At 35.6% G+C, this 16,797-nt stretch overlaps 1 protein-coding gene across 8 annotated transcripts in view; it reads right to left on the bottom strand.

Moving 5' to 3' along the window:
• Positions 1–862: 862 nt before the first annotated feature.
• Positions 863–16,797, bottom strand: part of Mical (Molecule interacting with CasL) — an 80,605-nt gene continuing 64,670 nt past the window's right edge. For 5 of the 8 annotated variants that reach the window (XM_076135387.1, XM_076135393.1, XM_076135389.1 and 2 more), the window contains 6 exons: positions 13,721–15,787; positions 12,159–12,188; positions 9,650–9,776; positions 8,790–8,975; positions 8,134–8,218; positions 863–7,309 (listed from right to left, as the gene is read on the bottom strand). In XM_076135387.1, coding sequence (XP_075991502.1) covers positions 7,276–7,309; positions 8,134–8,218; positions 8,790–8,975; positions 9,650–9,776; positions 12,159–12,188; positions 13,721–15,787 — 2,529 coding nt within the window. In that variant the 3' untranslated portion in view covers positions 863–7,275. The remainder of the gene's footprint in view (positions 7,310–8,133; positions 8,219–8,789; positions 8,976–9,649; positions 9,777–12,158; positions 12,189–13,720; positions 15,788–16,797) is intronic. The other 3 variants (XM_076135392.1, XM_076135391.1, XM_076135394.1) reach the window with 3 other exon arrangements.

Raw genomic sequence — 16,797 nt, 5'->3', positions numbered from 1 at the left:
ACATAATGAGATATAGAGATATAGAATACATGTAACGCTTTCATTTTAAATTATAATACATATTTAGAAAGAATAATCACTTGAAATTATATTTCAGCCCGGCCACCTAAAAGCGGTAATATTCCCTAAAATCTTATGCCAATTTGTACAGTAAAACCTGATACAGCTATGAAATGAAAGTTACATTCGTTTCGTTTTAGTCGTATACCTTTAAGCCTTCTGTTTGACTAGATTATCAAAATCTGAGAAACTTGCCGAAGAGTGACTATCATTTATTAACTAATTTCCAAAAACGGGGAAAATTTTGACCCATTCTCTCTTACGTGACGCAAGCGAAGTTGCGCGGGTCAGCTAGTGTACTATAAATTATCCTAAATAATATTTAGATTTAGCAGAAAAATCAAAGGATTCAGTATTTACTGTGCATTGGTATTACGTAAAATTCTGTATTATTAAAAAGTTCCTTCTCGTTACAAGTATTCAGTATTAATAAAACAATGATATATGTATATTGTAATGTAGGCAGAAAAGCACGTAAATCGACTAATGGTAGGAAAGGAAAGGAAACATTTAAGCCACCGCTTTGACGCTGCTGAAATTACTGTAAAATTGTAAAATTACGTATTGACGTAAAATAAATATTCATTCATAATATAAGACAACTCACACACGACCATTTGATGCCAAACTAAGCGGACCTTATTCTATGGTGACTAAGTAACTGATGAAAGATCTTTGTAAATTACAATCGAGACCTATAATTTTACATGTCTCCCGAAACATGGCGAAACTCGGCATGGTCACCCATCCACGAAACATTACTACTATTAAGGATCCACTATTAACGAAATAAAACCATAAATTGATATATTACCATTTTATTAGTTTGTCAAATTAACTACGCATACAAAAGGAGGTACATTGCTTTGTGTTCAATCCTTGCATTGGATATAATCTCAACTTTATCTATAACAAATATTTAGTATTAGATCTAAATTAGTATTAATATTTGCTAATGAGGCAGTACATTTAACTCGAACAACCTCGCCTCATTAGCAGATATAATACTACCTATAAACTATTCGGTTTGAAGGCAACGGCTATTGCTAATAAAATATATTATTTCAACTTACTACTGATGAACCGTAGGGAACATTTTAGAATATTTTTACATTTGTAAGGTGAGTAAAGATGCTTAGATAAGTCTGTAGTTTAGTTACGATGCAAGTTTTTTGAGAAAACACGATTTATAAGAACTATAATAAACATCTGTTGATAACGTTCTTCTTTCAAAAGCCTTGCAGCGTGTACTAAACTCTTAGGCCCTGTCTCAACTGCTGAATAAGTTACAATTAGTCTACCAGACGAAATTTAGTCAGTTGTTTTGTATTGCCACTTTATCTAGCGTATAGAATATAGACTATTTAAAACTTATTCAACAGTGAAACCGGCTAAGAATTGAACAGTCTATAGATAAATTGCAAGTGCACAGCAGTAATATAATAAAAATTAAAGCTTAAAACAGCGAACACAGCTCATAATATACATGATTGTTCTACAAAGTTACAATTACAGTAGATATTGTACAAGTGTAAATTCAAGTAAAGTAAGAAAATATTAGACCATCTTTGTTACAATAGTACTAACTTTGCTGTTAGGAAAGTTCATATTTAAAATAGCCAGTTTAAGTTTATGAATAAGTGTCAGCTAATGTAGAAACATTTGTCAAAATTCCATGTGGTATTTGACACTTATACGAAAGTGAAATCCGGCCTTAGTAAACAGAACTGATTAAAAATGGGTTACAAAATAAACTGCTTTAGATCACTTATTATTATTAAAACCTTCGCCTTAGTTGATTTTAAGGCTAGTAATCTATGCCGAAACGTCAAGCAAGCGAGCTAAAAACGCTTTCATTAATTCCTATGTACTTAATATTAAATACATACATATAACAGCTAAGTTAGTACTATTGTTTTCTTAAGCTCCGATTAGGCCACAGAGTTGAATAACCAAGCAGTGAGTGACTGTCACATAAATGAATCAAATTATAAACAAATGAAAGATGTCTATCAAAATTATTTAGTTGTGTTATGAAGTACACACCATAAGTCGCAGACTCGCTAACACATGATACTATTATGTTGAAAATTTAAGGCCCGTTTGACCGTTCGTACACAAGGCTACGCATATCTCCGATACTCAATTTTAGTCCTTTAGAGGTTGCTAGTCGCTAATATGTGTCAATGAATCCGCGATTATGGTGTCTCGAATTCATACTCCACTTTTGATCAGTTATGGCCAATGACTACAGTCAATTGGTTGATTAGAAAATATTAATACAAATATGAAATATTGTACATACAATGATTTCAAAGGTCAGTAAATAATAGTTACAAGAAATCGTGTACGATATAAAAGTTGGTGTTTTATACTTATACAACAAATAGCGAGATATCTCCATAAGACGAAGTATATAAAGAACAAAATTATAAAAATGATCATCGCACCAAAGAATACTAAAAGCTCGCTTGCATTACAAGATTTATCTACTGTTACTGTGTAGTGGTTATTTAGCGCTCCTATTATTGAGAAGTGCGAAAACAGATGCAGATACTAATCGTTCTATTATCTTACTGTGTTATTAATTGACTAAATTTACTTGGTTATTAAGTTTAGTAGTTGTATAGTAACTAAATAACCACCCACAGTGTTATATTTGTTCAATAAAGCGTTATCTTTACAGAGCCATTTTGCATACAACGCCAACGCTCTGCCGACTTGGTACTAACTAAATTATATACACGAATTGGGAAGACTAATTCACTAATGTAAAAAAATAATTTTCATTGTGCATTATTTATGAAAATAATAATACACTTTAATATAAAAATATTAATATACCAATAACTAACGTAAAAGACTTGTGATAAAGAATTTCTTAAGGAAATGTTAAATATTTTTGAAAATGCGGACCAAGCCGACGCCATCGCTTACTTATAATTAGTTTTAAATATAAAAATATATATAAATATGCGTCTATGCTAACATTTACATGACGTTATAGGTACTGAATTATTGCTTTCGGTAAGCTGAGTAAGGCAAACTGCTAGTGCAATGGCGCGGGAGATATAGGCACATATTGCAACAATATTTATTGAATTGTGTTTTATAAGTATAAATAAATATACTATTGAGCTTTCGAACACACCCGTTAAAGGTGCAAAGCAATCTTAACCTGTGCAACTCTTCTCAAGAAATATCTTAGCATTTTTTTTGTCTCCATAAAAACCTCTCTCGGATCTTAAAGCCATCTATTTCGGGCTTGGCAACACGTTAGGTGATTAGTTTTTATATATAAAATCATTAGTGATTATCCTGACGCAATAAATATTGTATAAAAACGTATCTACCTATATCTCCCGTGCCAGTACATGTGACAAACGGTGTGTGTTCTGCACATTGGTTGATATAAATATATTTGTGTAACTTCTATTATAAATACATGTATTTATCATACGTTATATTGTATAAAAATATGTATTTCCAACAGCAAAACGGTGTGAACTGAACACAGCAAAATTTACAAATAATACTTATTTCTTGGGAAATATTTCTCTACCATTGTCAGAATTAGAATCATTTGATGGAATTTCTCGATATAACTTAGTAGAGTTATTAAAGTAGACATCTTGCCATCTTAATTATCATCTTTTAATACAAATAGCAACACCATTTTAAAAATCTGTTACGCGATTCTGGTCTTTGAAACCAAAATTCATAAAATCGAGATTGCTGTTTAAGAATTTACTGTACTTACTTGTACATAAAGGAGATTATATCAAATGGGCCTACTAGTTATATCTTGTAACATGATTATAACAAAATGAATTGTATTTCGTTTTTCTTTCAATAAGAATAGATCCCACTTTGTAATATGTCTGACAATCGTAGAAATTAACGAATGTATTTCAACCAGATAACAAATATATATAAATATGTATATTCTAAAGCTATATTTAATAAGTGAATTGTATTGCTTATTGTTTCTTGGCATCGGTAACAACTAATCGCTTGTAACAGTATATTAAACTCTGCGCTTACCCTATCTTAAAACTGTGTTAAGGCCTAAGGCACCGTGGAACTGCTAAAGGCATAAAATATTCGTTGGTTGTGCTTTGCATTGATTCGCAATTAAATGTGACTTACTACTGGTTTCACTAAACTTTGACAATAACATTTTCTTAAATCCCAATTCCGCAATTGGTTAGTCGTGGACTCAAGGCCTCTCCTTCATTCTGGAAGGAGATCTGTAGTGGGACAGCAAATCCACATGCATAACTTAACTCCTAAAGGTGCAGCAAAAGGGAATAAGTAATACACCCACTTTTCCCCCTTTTACAATGTTAGTCTCAAGTCTACAGAAAATATGTACCCGCGTCTGCTGTTGTTACTAAGCCACGAGTTCCTCGCACGTTTATTAGTAAGACAGTTAATTACTTCGTACATTTGCTGTGACTATAGAATAATGTATTTGTAGTGAAACCAGCTTCTAATGTTTAAAAAGTCCAAGTTTGCATCATCTAACAATCTATTTTCTTCTACTTATTTCGGTATAAAATATTTAATTTTAATTCCTATTACTATCTGTCTATGAGCTGTTGTTATAACGTATGATAAATACTACTTGTATACTATGTTTTGATTCATAAATAAGGCTATTTTTCGTTTCAAAAGGTGTTATTTTAAAGCAATATGCCACTACAATGCCTGCCAAGACGTGAATTACCTTTTACTTCCAACATTCATTCCCTCCAAATAAGTGTTAGTTAACTTATTAGATGGAGTTTTGTGTTGTTTTTATACTTTATCTATTGGATAGACTATCTAACACTCATTAATAAGCTATGAAACTGACGGTTTAACTTTGACCATAGTAATGGCAGAGATAAGTATATCTTGTAGCTTCATAATAATCAACAGTCAAAAGAAAAATACTCAAGAATAAGCATCAATCTCACAAAATGTATTATTATGACTTTGTACGGCTGTGAAATTTGAGCGAATTTAAAAAATTTTGATACAATTTTTGTTTTTGTGAGATGAAAACACTGCTTTTCATATACTATGAGTTTAAGAATTGTTGCACAAATGTGTTTGGTTTTTACACATTTTAACTATGTATAAGTTAAAGAACTGTATAGCCACGTGATTTTTATCCCTATACAATCAATCTATATATGGCATGTTGCAGTAAAATATTGCTTTAAAATAAACCTCTAACAGTGAATTCAGTCAATTATAATCAAAATCTCAACATTTTCAAATACGTGTGTTATGTTTACAAGTGACTGATATAACTATAACAATATAATATGTATTTAGAATCATTATTTGAACATCACTGAGTGCAAAACGGACGTAATGTGATTTACAGTGTGTTGGCACTTACAAATAGAACTTATTTACTGGGAATTATAGGCTGAAAAGTGTTCAAGATCTCGACAAAGTTCTATCGCAACAAGTCTAAGTCATTGTATCCCTTCTAATTTGAAACTACGAAACAAAAACAATCAATTTACATTATCTATTTCAATCCATCGTCAAATTATAATGAAATAAACATGTTGTTTTCTATTTCGTATTTTTCATTAAAACTAACTCACTTATTGCGATAGAAAATTCTTCATACCACTTCCAAAAGGACACATATCTCATTACAAATACATAAGACATACGTTATTTTCGAAATAAAATATTCAATTGGAGCAAATTAAAAATCATTGTAATATTTTTAAGTGCCAACACCTGTGGATGTACTTTGACAGCTGTCAAAACTGACAGTAGTGACAGCTCGCGTCATTAGACGGGGCAAGCGTGAACGTGCCAACATTTAACTCGAATACATCATTTATAAACGCATGTTACTAACAAAGTACGAAACATTATATGTATAACAATATGTTACGTCTACCGTATATACAGATTTGGTTGGGACCAAACGGTTTTAACCAATAACTGGTAGACTTAGTATATGCCTGTTTATCCAAACATGTTTTTAGTAGTACGGGAAATATTCCTGGTATTTCTTAGTACCGAGAGTTTTATCATGATGATTGAAAGTCAGCAAAGTCCATTTCAAAATATTATTTTAACGTTTAATTAATCGCAGATTTTATACAGTCAATGTCCCACTGCTTGGAAAAGGTAAGGTAATTTATTAACTTGTATACCTATGTAAAGTAGGCTCTGGACTTTAACAGTTTTTGTTGCTGGCTAAACATTCCTTATATATCTTTCCCGTACTACTACAAAACAGAATTTAAAATCAGCACTTATATACATCGCAAACAGCGTTTATAAATGCATTAACTACACCTAAATGTAAGAACTATACAATAAAAAAATATCTTCATGTAACTCATTTGGCATATCTAGCACACATAGAGACCGTTTGATGGGCCGTAGGGCCTTAGGGTCATAGGGTCACGGGTCAATGACCGCGACCGACCGAGGTACCAGACCATAGGTACATTAAGATCATAAGAAATAAAGCTTGATTACATGTGTCAATTTTGTATGAAGAACAACTGCGTCGGTGACTACCTTTATAAATTGTTTTTTTTTTATAACATGATTTTGTGATTTTTTATGAAAAAAATATATATGACGTCATCGACACAGTTCGTTCAGAAACGATAATAAAGTCAGCGAGTCCATTTGCTAACAGATTATAACTTAAACAATAACGAAACTAAATAAATGTGATTAATTTAACATCTTATAATAGCTGCAATGTCCACTCAAGGTTTGTTCTAATTAAAATTAAAAGAATGAACTAAACATTGTGGATTGTGACGTCATTTGACAGGCAGACCCGACTTTTAAACCAGAGTTATAAATTTCATTTTTAAATCTAACTGAACAAATGACAATCACATTAGAAATCGAATTACGGAACTCGAAATTTCATACAAACATACTTTTCAAAACAATTTTCCGAAAAAAATAACAAGTTACACTTTCAAATTCAAACAATCTAGTTGAACATGAAAAAGACTACACATCAACTAAGATTACGCGACATTTATTGGTAAACCAATAAGTAAATACCTTAAACAAAACCAAAATCCATTAAAATTTAAACAAATAATAGCTCAATAATATCTTTAAAAGGTGATTGTTTGTATGTTTGTAAGTTCGTGTGACGTATTTCGAAGGTACACAAAGACTACGCGGGCGATATACCGGGTACGTTCGAGCATCCAACGATAGTTAGTCGCCAACACTGCCGCCTGCACTTCGCCTTCTGTAATTTAGAAAATACGTGTTATTATAGCAAAGTTATAGAGAATAATTTTCTGCTTGAGAGTTCGTTTATGTAAAAAGATTTATTGGGGTAACAAGTATCTTATGTGTTAATCTAGTGAGGCTGTGTATTTCAGTTTCACAGTCAATAATCTGTACAATGCTTCTTTTCTAAGATAATAGTACAGTCAATTGTGGCACTGCTGGGAGACTATGTATTTCAGTTTGACAGCCAATAATCTATACATTGCTTCTTTTCTTCTTCTTCTTGTCGTATGGTTAGTGGTCAACCTAGTGTCAAAGTTGTTCAAGCCGCCCGAAGACCTTTGACGTGGCTTAACGATTGTTATCGTAGTAGATAACAACTGGGACCGACTTTTAACGTGCCCTCCGAAGCACGGGAACGCCTAGTTGGAATACCACTATGCGGTCACCCATCTATGGAGTTACCGCGCCAATGGTTGATTTACCCACAGATCGTTTACCGACCGATGAGCGCAACTGGCTATGGGTGCTCCATGCTTGGTAAAGTTCTCTTCCCGGAATAAGGGAGGGATTAGGCCTAGAGTCCACCACGGTCAAGTGCGGGTTAGGTTACTTTGCATACCTTCAAGAACTGTTCCAAAGAACTCTCAGGTATGCAAAGTTGCATCACGATGTTCTCCTTCACCGTTTTAATACACACATTACTTTGAAAAGTCGTTGGTGTGTTGCTTGTGTTCGAACCTGCAATCACTTGCGTGGGAGGTACCAACTTATACACTCGGCTAACTAACCCTAATAAATTATTTTTGGTAGGTATATAAAGTGAATTTATGTGCTTACCTATCGGCAGCCATTAACGCTTGGTGCGCGTCTCGCTGTGCGGACACTTGCACTAACTCTGCCACTGTCGCCGCCTGCTGTTCAGCTGTAACAAGACGTCATTCATTGTTATTTAAACCGCTAGGCTACACGAAGATATACCTCAAAAAGATAGTCATTTTTATAGACATTTTTCCTATCAGATAAAGGCGTTTTATTTTTATAAACACGTTATTTTCAGATACAAATTTTAAATGCTTGTTGCAGTTTGCATAGCCAATGATATGTAATGAATAACAAAACAAAAAAATGTCATGATATTGATTTCAATGGTATGTTTTGTGTTACAAATGTTAAGAGTTAAGACACATGTAGTGTGACGTCATACTTACTTGGAAAAGTGGATAACTGAAGCCTAAGGTCTTCGCACGTTCTTACTACTGAGTATTCTTTACTTACCAATATAAATGCTGGTAGCTGCTTTGGTTGTCTTTTTATAGTGTTGATGCTTTTATAATACTGATAAGTCTTTAGAAGAGTAACTTTAGAAATAGTCTAGAGAAACATTGCCCCATAGAGCCTAATCACTTTTATTTTAAAACTGCAACTGCCGTATTTTTATCTCGATTATACTCTTCTACAAAGACTTCAGAATTACAAGTCCGAACAAACATTACCAGAAAGTGGCCTGGTGAGTCTACGCTCGAGTCTTGCAAGTCTTCGGGCTGAGGGTTCGTCTCTAGGCTCCTCTCTCGCCCGGCGCTGGGCCACGAGCCTCGCCCAGCGGGCTTCGAACCACAGCTGCATGGCGTCCCGTTCGTCCACGTCACCCGGCCCGCCGGTGGCGCCCCCACTCGGACCTGCTGTTAGTCGCGGCCGAGCGTGATAGCCAGTTAGTCTAGTTCGGGTTATGACACATGTGGTCACGGAATAAATAGCTAACAAGAGGAAGGGGTGTGTGGGCGCGGCGCGCGTGCTATACTAAGTAGATGACACTCAAAGCACGTATAAACAACTCCAGACCGAATTATAGCACAAAGTATCAGTGCAAAATGTCATTTAAATACTGCGGGTCATTTTAATTTGAAACATCGTTTATTCCTTGTCATACTTTAGTGTGTTTTAGATGTCATCAGCTAAGTTTGGCGACAGCCATCTTCGATGAAATAGTATGCCCTTTTCTCTTGTGTTAGTTATTCCGTGCGTGTGATCATGTTATATGATAAATGTTACTGATTAACTTCGCTTGTATTATGTTGCTTAGTCACATAGATAGTTAAAATGTGCAAGCAGCATTTCAGAATGATTTTTTATGTTAAGTGTCACTAAAATAAAACAAAATTTATGAATGTCGTGAATGACATGGAAATTGAAGTATTGAGACATGACTGGAAACATTACGAATATAAGTATTCCAGCGTTCTTTATTGGTTATAAGAACAAAAATCGTATAGTATATTCAGTTTTAAAGACTTAAAAATAAAAGCTATTTGACTGAATTATTCTTATCGGAAAAAATGCAGTCTTTTAGTGTTACCTGGTACTCGATGTTGTGGTCGGTGTTCAACGGGGGGACAGTAGCTGGCGGGGGGAGGGGGCACGGGGGGCGCCTCCTGCAGCGCGCCCGTCGACTTGTGCGCGTTCGTCAGAGGCTGCTGGGGCTCCTGCGAAGTCAGCACTACTATCACCATGTGAATTGATAGAAACGAATTATACGTACTATTTTATGAAATTATTTCCTTTCTCTGTCTTTTTAGAGTATTTTAGCGCGATTTTAGTATAAGGAAGAAGAAAAAGTAGAATTGTAGCACTATTTACAAAAGATCAGAGTATTATCTTTCAAATCATATTTGTACATGTTATAGAAGTATAGATTAAAAATTGCTTTATATTATAAAATATTATGTTGATTTTAAAAATGTCATTCAAGGAAAAATATGTTTTTAAAAGAGTCATCTATTTTTTAATAGGGCTTTTATATTAATTACGCAGTATCATTGGAAAGGCTGCCAGAACCAGGTATTTATCTTTTAAAATCTTTACTAATAAAATAAGACTAGCTTATAAATATTTATTGTCTACTTTAATCCCTTATCACACAAAACAAATAAATATTTACTTTATTGAATAGGAGAACACATGAAATGCTTTATTTTGAAATTTCCCAAAGGTACAAACCTATAATTAAACACGGATATTTAATTGCATTGTATGATAAGGATTAAAGAAGATATCTTACTTACTATTTACATACAGCATAGCCATTCATACAAGCCACTGATATATTGCAATGTTATATTATATTATACACCATTTAACTCTTACTAAATATATAAGTCGCAGAAAAAACCCATTTTCACAACTAATGGATAACTATGAGATACCTTATCAAATGGAATTTTGACAAATGTCTTCAGACACTAACGACCAGTTTCTTTAAATAAATATTACATTCAAATTCGTCAAACTAATTTGACTGTCACTTTTATCTTACCCCTATTTCGGCCAGTTTCTTTTGATGAAGAAACTGGCCGTTTCTGCCGCTTCATCTAGCAGATAGGGTACCTGATAGTTACTCATTAGCTGTGAATGTAGATCTGTACTATGTGACGTATTTTTGGTTTAATATAATATTACGCGCAATACCAATGTTCATCAAGCATTATACATGCACATACATTTACAACTGTAATACCGCTGAATTGAGAAATTGAAGACTGCAAGACATTTACCGTAATGATCAGTAAAACCAAACATTAAGACGATAACTTACTGTTAAGAGAATGATGGGATTACATTTCTAGTATAACCGGACAAATAATTATTGTTATGTAAGTGGGAAAGGAAGCTATTAAATTCTCTCTCAGTGATGTAAGTATTATCACAGGCACAAGGCAAATGACCTACTTGCATAGAATACTCTTGATGTAAATTAATAATGAACAATTTAGTTTTAACTGATCATTACGGTATCATGCATGTTGAGTACCGCCTCGCGCAGAGGCGCAGCGTAGCGCAAGAAGCCCACAGACAACAAATTATACAAAGACCAGACAGATGATGCACAAGACGAATGGCTAACGTTGGATCTCCTTTCATAAGTTATTTTATTTATTTAGATAAGAGCGATAATTCGTGGAAGAAGCCATTTAAGGGGTTGAATTGCTAGAAGTATATAAATTGTAAAAAGAGGATGTAAGGCCCCTTTAAAAGGGCACCAAACATATTATAGTTTTATAAAAAAACTCAATCAAATATGGTTTCCTTTAATTTACAATAATGTCCATGTTACAAGTGAATATGTATTCACTTATTCACTAGAGGTACTAAGTTCAAGTAGTCTAATGACTATTGAAATCAATCATGATAAAATTAAAAAAATAGCATAATGGACAACTTTTGCAAACTCTAAAGTGTATTGGGGACGGATGTTTATTATAACTACTGTCACTACTGTGTTAGTTAATTATGTAGAGGAGATCCAACGTCATACGAAATGATAGAACATAGTCATGTAACATGCCCTTACCATTGTAGATTGAGTCACAGCACTGGTCATACTCATTGCTGATCAATCACTAAGATAAACTAATCTTATATATTGTACATTTTCTATCACAATATTCACATCAGTTACTCCAAGATAATGTAAAACTAAGGTAAAAATATAATAAAAGAAAAAACTTCTTCTAAATCTTTTGACAAATGTTTTTGGGTTGATGGCATGTTACTACATTTATTTCCCTGCGATCTATACTTCCGACTGTTCCAGGACATCAGCAACAAATAGAATAATAATACCAAAATTAAATTAAGTGGAACGAATTATAGAAACATATTTCCAGCAGTATCGAAAGACCAAAGAAAATTCTTCAAGTCATCTTAACGAGCCAATTCTTAATAACTGCTCTATGAAAATACTTCATTTCGTAATCAGGCAATGAGTAAACCAGCGTATGAGAGCTCAAAATGCAAGGTTCAAGACATGATCTGTGCGCGTAGACGTAACATGCGACTCACGACATTCGACAATGCGGTATGCTTACGTGCCACTGCAGGGCCGGCTCCGAGAACCACTGAAATCACAACTGGTGTTAGTCTACGAAGGGTGCCCGATCATTCTAAATTTTGTGGACATTCGGTGCCGGTTTAAGACTAAAGTAAAGTGCTATGAAATTACTTGCTTGTTTAAAACACGCGTCTTTCTTTAAATCTAACCCTCTTATTCATAAACACACAATAAACCTATTTTAGTTAAAAGACTACTATAATATGTTTTCTCTTTTTCATTTCGCTAAGGAGTGAAAGAAACAAAACACTTTATAAGCCTTTCATAACTTCATATATTTTTATGAATAAGAGGGTTATTGTGTGTTTACGAATAAGGGGGTAAGTCTTTAAAACAATGTTTGTATTTCATTGATATTGTCTGAATGTTTTAAGCACAATCATGTACAATATAATGGTAGTTTAACATTTCTGTATGTAAAGTTAAATGTATAGAAAGATTTTAATGATTGTGTCATTATCATGTATTTTTTACTAGACCGCGTATCGAGCATCAAAGTTTATTAAATTTTTCATAAAGTTGTTAATAGTTCTTAATCCGGCACCGAATAACTGGCCAATAATATCCTCATCCGTGTCATAACGCCGAATATTGGACACCCTCTAATGTTAACGACCAACCCCTGTTTAATTGCTACTTATTTTTACAATATACACACTGTGGGCCGAGGCGATTCATGTCTTCGTAATGGTGTACTAAGCATTCGTGATCTATAACCATTTAGTATCTTTATATTGTTTTTTCTTTTAGTAGTAAATTATTAGTATTTCTCTGAGAACTGTACATAAACTGAGACTATGTGACACTTAAAAGCTAACTTCAGAAACATTGAGTACAATAGTATTATCTCTTTTAAGCTCAGAGTGTTAAAAGCATCTGATTATTCTGTATTTCATTCATGTACAGATTATTAAATCATTACCATACATTGATTTTTTTAAGGCCCACGGCCTCACTAGAGACATCCATATATAAAAACCATGAATAGTTTAAGATCCTATTAAATTAATTATTATTTTTCAAAAGTTAAGAGTCACGAATGCTTGTACAAATTTAGAACTGAATTAGATACAAAATGTTCATGTAGTGCTTTGTATTACCAAAATGCGATGTCATTCGCATGTCAAGTTGATTTCGGTTATATAGTTGGTTGCACTTGAAATGGACATGATTTTGTCGTATTATGTGAAATATTATGAAAAGTCGTGGCCACGGACTATTATTATTACTCTTAGTTATAGTTATTTATTATAATATTAGTCTGTGTTTATGACAAGAATAATATGTGATAGTAAGTTGACTTGTTTGTAAAATATTGTTTGTAAAATTATGTTATGTTTCATTATGTTGTTTGTTATTTAATTGTCTATTCTTCTAATAATTAATAGTTACTGTATACCACCACCGGCATATCTCTATTTAAAGTGTTTACACTATATTAATGTCTCCAAATTAAAGTTAAGTTAATTCCGGTGGCCACAACTATAAATACTTTGCTTCATCTACGTTATCAACATTATTGAGGGGAGGGTATCTTACCTTATGTCTAGGTCCCAGTCGCCTATTGAGGTAATTGGAAATACTCTTCATAATACTCTTGCGTCGCCTCTCTCTCGCTAGTTCAGGGTCTGAGAAGGAGGGGGTGACAGGTAAAGGCATGAGAGGCGGCGCCGGGCGGGGAGGGGGCGGCGGAGGCGGCGGCGCTGGCAGCGTCGGCGGCGGAGGCACGGGCGGAGGCACGTTACACGGCGACACTCTCGTCCTCCGCGTCGACTTCCTACCAGGCCGAGGTCCGCTCCCTAACCTCTCTAACACTAGCCTTCTCACTACTTCAGTTTGCTCCTCCCGTTCTCGTTTAATCTCTTGCACCTTATCCGTCGTGTTAGTCGGCACAGGGCTCACCGGTGACAAGGAACCTGAACTCAAGTTGATTGAAACAGACAGCTCGAAGCTGCGCGTCGGTGAGTCAGTGCTACGTGACGTCGACCGGTTGAACGTCTCGCTCGCCGACCGACAGATGGCGGGAGAGTACAGTCTAATCGTACAAGGACCCGAGAACGGACTAGGTGTAGGGAACTTCGTCTTAGGAGTATCAGGTATTAGAGGCGGCGATATCTCTGAACTTTCTGTCTCAACCGGCTTATCTTTCTCTAAAGGCGGAGATATATCTGATAAACTTAGCGACTCTATTTTCGTTTCTACGTTCGGTTCGGGAGTCACCTCGGGCTTTGGACTTTCAATCTTTGGACTGCTGTCACTCTTTTGAACACTGTCTGATGTTGATTTACTCTCACTTGTAGTATCGTTTTCGATGGACTTCAAGAGCTGTGGTGATTTGAGATCGCAAGGTTCTGAATCTGCGTCGATATCCTCGATAGATTCTAGCTCGGCCAAGTTTTGAGCCAAACTGGCCTCCTGACTGACGGGCTTGAATACAGTTTCCGAAAAACTCCTCTCTATAAAATTCATTGAGCGATCGTTGCTCGGGGAGTACGGGTCGTAATCGTTCTCTACTAATTCCATATAACCTTCGTTCCTTGGCGTTACAGGGGTTTCCAGTGAGGGATCTTGGTCTCCTTCGTCAGCGAATTCGAAGTGTTCTAACGCGTTTGAGTAGACGACGGCTTCAGGGGGACTGGTCCTTCCACACACGTGAGAGGCGACTGCGGCTATATTCTTCGCGTCATGCACCAACTTAGGCCCGCTCAACGTTCTGGGGTTCTTACTTCTCTTCCTTTCGTCTCTATCGTCAAAGCCGCAGTCGTCTAAAACGGCGCTTTCAGCCGCCCAGTCGGACAGTTCGGTCTCTGTTAGCGCCAGTGTTGTGGCGTCGCGACATGACTCTGACGACTCTGATTCAGCTGCGGCAACAATAGTGGTACCTGTAGCTGTTCCCGATGCTTTCTCGTCTTCAGTGCTATTGATCAACATTAAACTATCTAACTGTATTAACTCTCCACCTTCGTCGTGCACCTCTACCCTCGGTACTGACTGGTTGGGAGCAGTCTCCGTGTGAGACGAATCATCAGACAGAGAATCTGATTCTACATCTGGCTCTTTCTCCTCCTTGGGTGCCTCTGTCCTCCAGTCTTTACAGAGGGGTGAGTCACCTTTAGTTAGTAAGTCTACGGGTGCAACACTGCAAAGGTTCTTAATAATATCGGGCATCGGCTGCGCTTTCTTCTCCTCAGTGGCCAGTTGGAAGGTAACTATTGGTTTCTGTGGTTGTGGTTGAGGCGTGGTGGTCACAGCGGGGTGTAACATCTTCTGGAATTCTGTTATATTTGATCTGAATGCCTCAAACTTGGTGTCGATTTGGGAGGTGGAGTCCGATTTCCGGACGGCGGGTGGCGAAGGTTCGCCGAGCAGGTACCGTCTTTTGAGTTCTAGAGCGCGTTTCGTGGCGAGTCCTCCGGCGGAGCGAGTTCTGCTGAGAGGGTAGTCTTGGGGCGGCGGGGGCGCGGGCGGGGTGGCCTCCGTCACGAGTATGGCGGGAGGGGAGGGCGCGGGGACTATCTCCTCGCGCGCGAACTCGCTATCGGTCGACACTTCCGTCGCCGAAGACACCTCCTCGTCGCTGGACTCGCTTTCCTCCTCGGATTCCACCTGTATTAAAGCTTAGTTAAACATACATACCTACAGAACATGGTGTTTGGCCCCATGAGAGAGGTATAAAGCTAGGCCTCTACCACAAGCGAGTGGTGGAAGGTGTACACAGTACATAGAAAGGTGCGAGGGAACCACACTAACTTACCGTCGCGGAGATGGCGGGCTCGCGACTCTTTTACTTGTATGGTGTATAACTATACATAATATATACATTGGGAATGTCACAAATGTATGATTAACTTTAGTTTAAATAACAAACAATAGTATAAGTTGTTCCAAAACTTAAATAGCCGTTTAGTGGCATTGCGCATCGCGTGCAAGTACTAAGCATAAGCTGAAAACCTTTCGAAAACATTCATTTGAAAATCTTCGAAACGACTTTATTTAATCAAAGCTGTAGCTTTATTATTTAACTCGATCCACACATTTGTAACATCCCAAAAAAATAAATATAAAAATCAATTCACAAAACAAGACAATATTTACATATATAAATAGATATGTACATATAGTGCGCTATGATACATAACTGAATGTTATAAGCTAGTTAAATAAACACATACTATATATTAAATTCATATATTATTAATATATTCATACATAAAAATAAAAACATTTAAAAGCGCCATCGATTCAGACAAAAAACTTACTGTTTTATTAGATTTTTTTAAATTTTAGTTTTTTACTTTTTATATTATTTTTTCTATTTTTGTAGAAGTCTATAAGACTATAAGAGAATCTAAGGAAAATCTTAAGAATAGCTATGAGTAAGCTACATAGATTTTAGCTCATAAGCATTTTATTTAATCGCATAGAATAGTAACTCTCTCGCTTTAGTAATTAGTTGAAATAAGCGAGCGAGTACTTTTAGTCTTAGACGAATATACGAACGTGCACGTATACGTGTACGTTAAAATAACTACACTACATCTAATCTATATAGAACTAAACTGATAACTGCTAAAACAGTTTTCAGATAATTCCGAGTACTATAGAATTATGAGTAA

This window comes from Anticarsia gemmatalis, chromosome Z (assembly GCF_050436995.1).
Source record: "Anticarsia gemmatalis isolate Benzon Research Colony breed Stoneville strain chromosome Z, ilAntGemm2 primary, whole genome shotgun sequence".
NCBI classification, from domain to species: Eukaryota; Metazoa; Arthropoda; class Insecta; order Lepidoptera; family Erebidae; genus Anticarsia; species Anticarsia gemmatalis.
The sequence above is the reverse complement of the archived record's forward strand: the minus strand, read 5'-3'. Positions and strand labels throughout refer to the sequence as shown.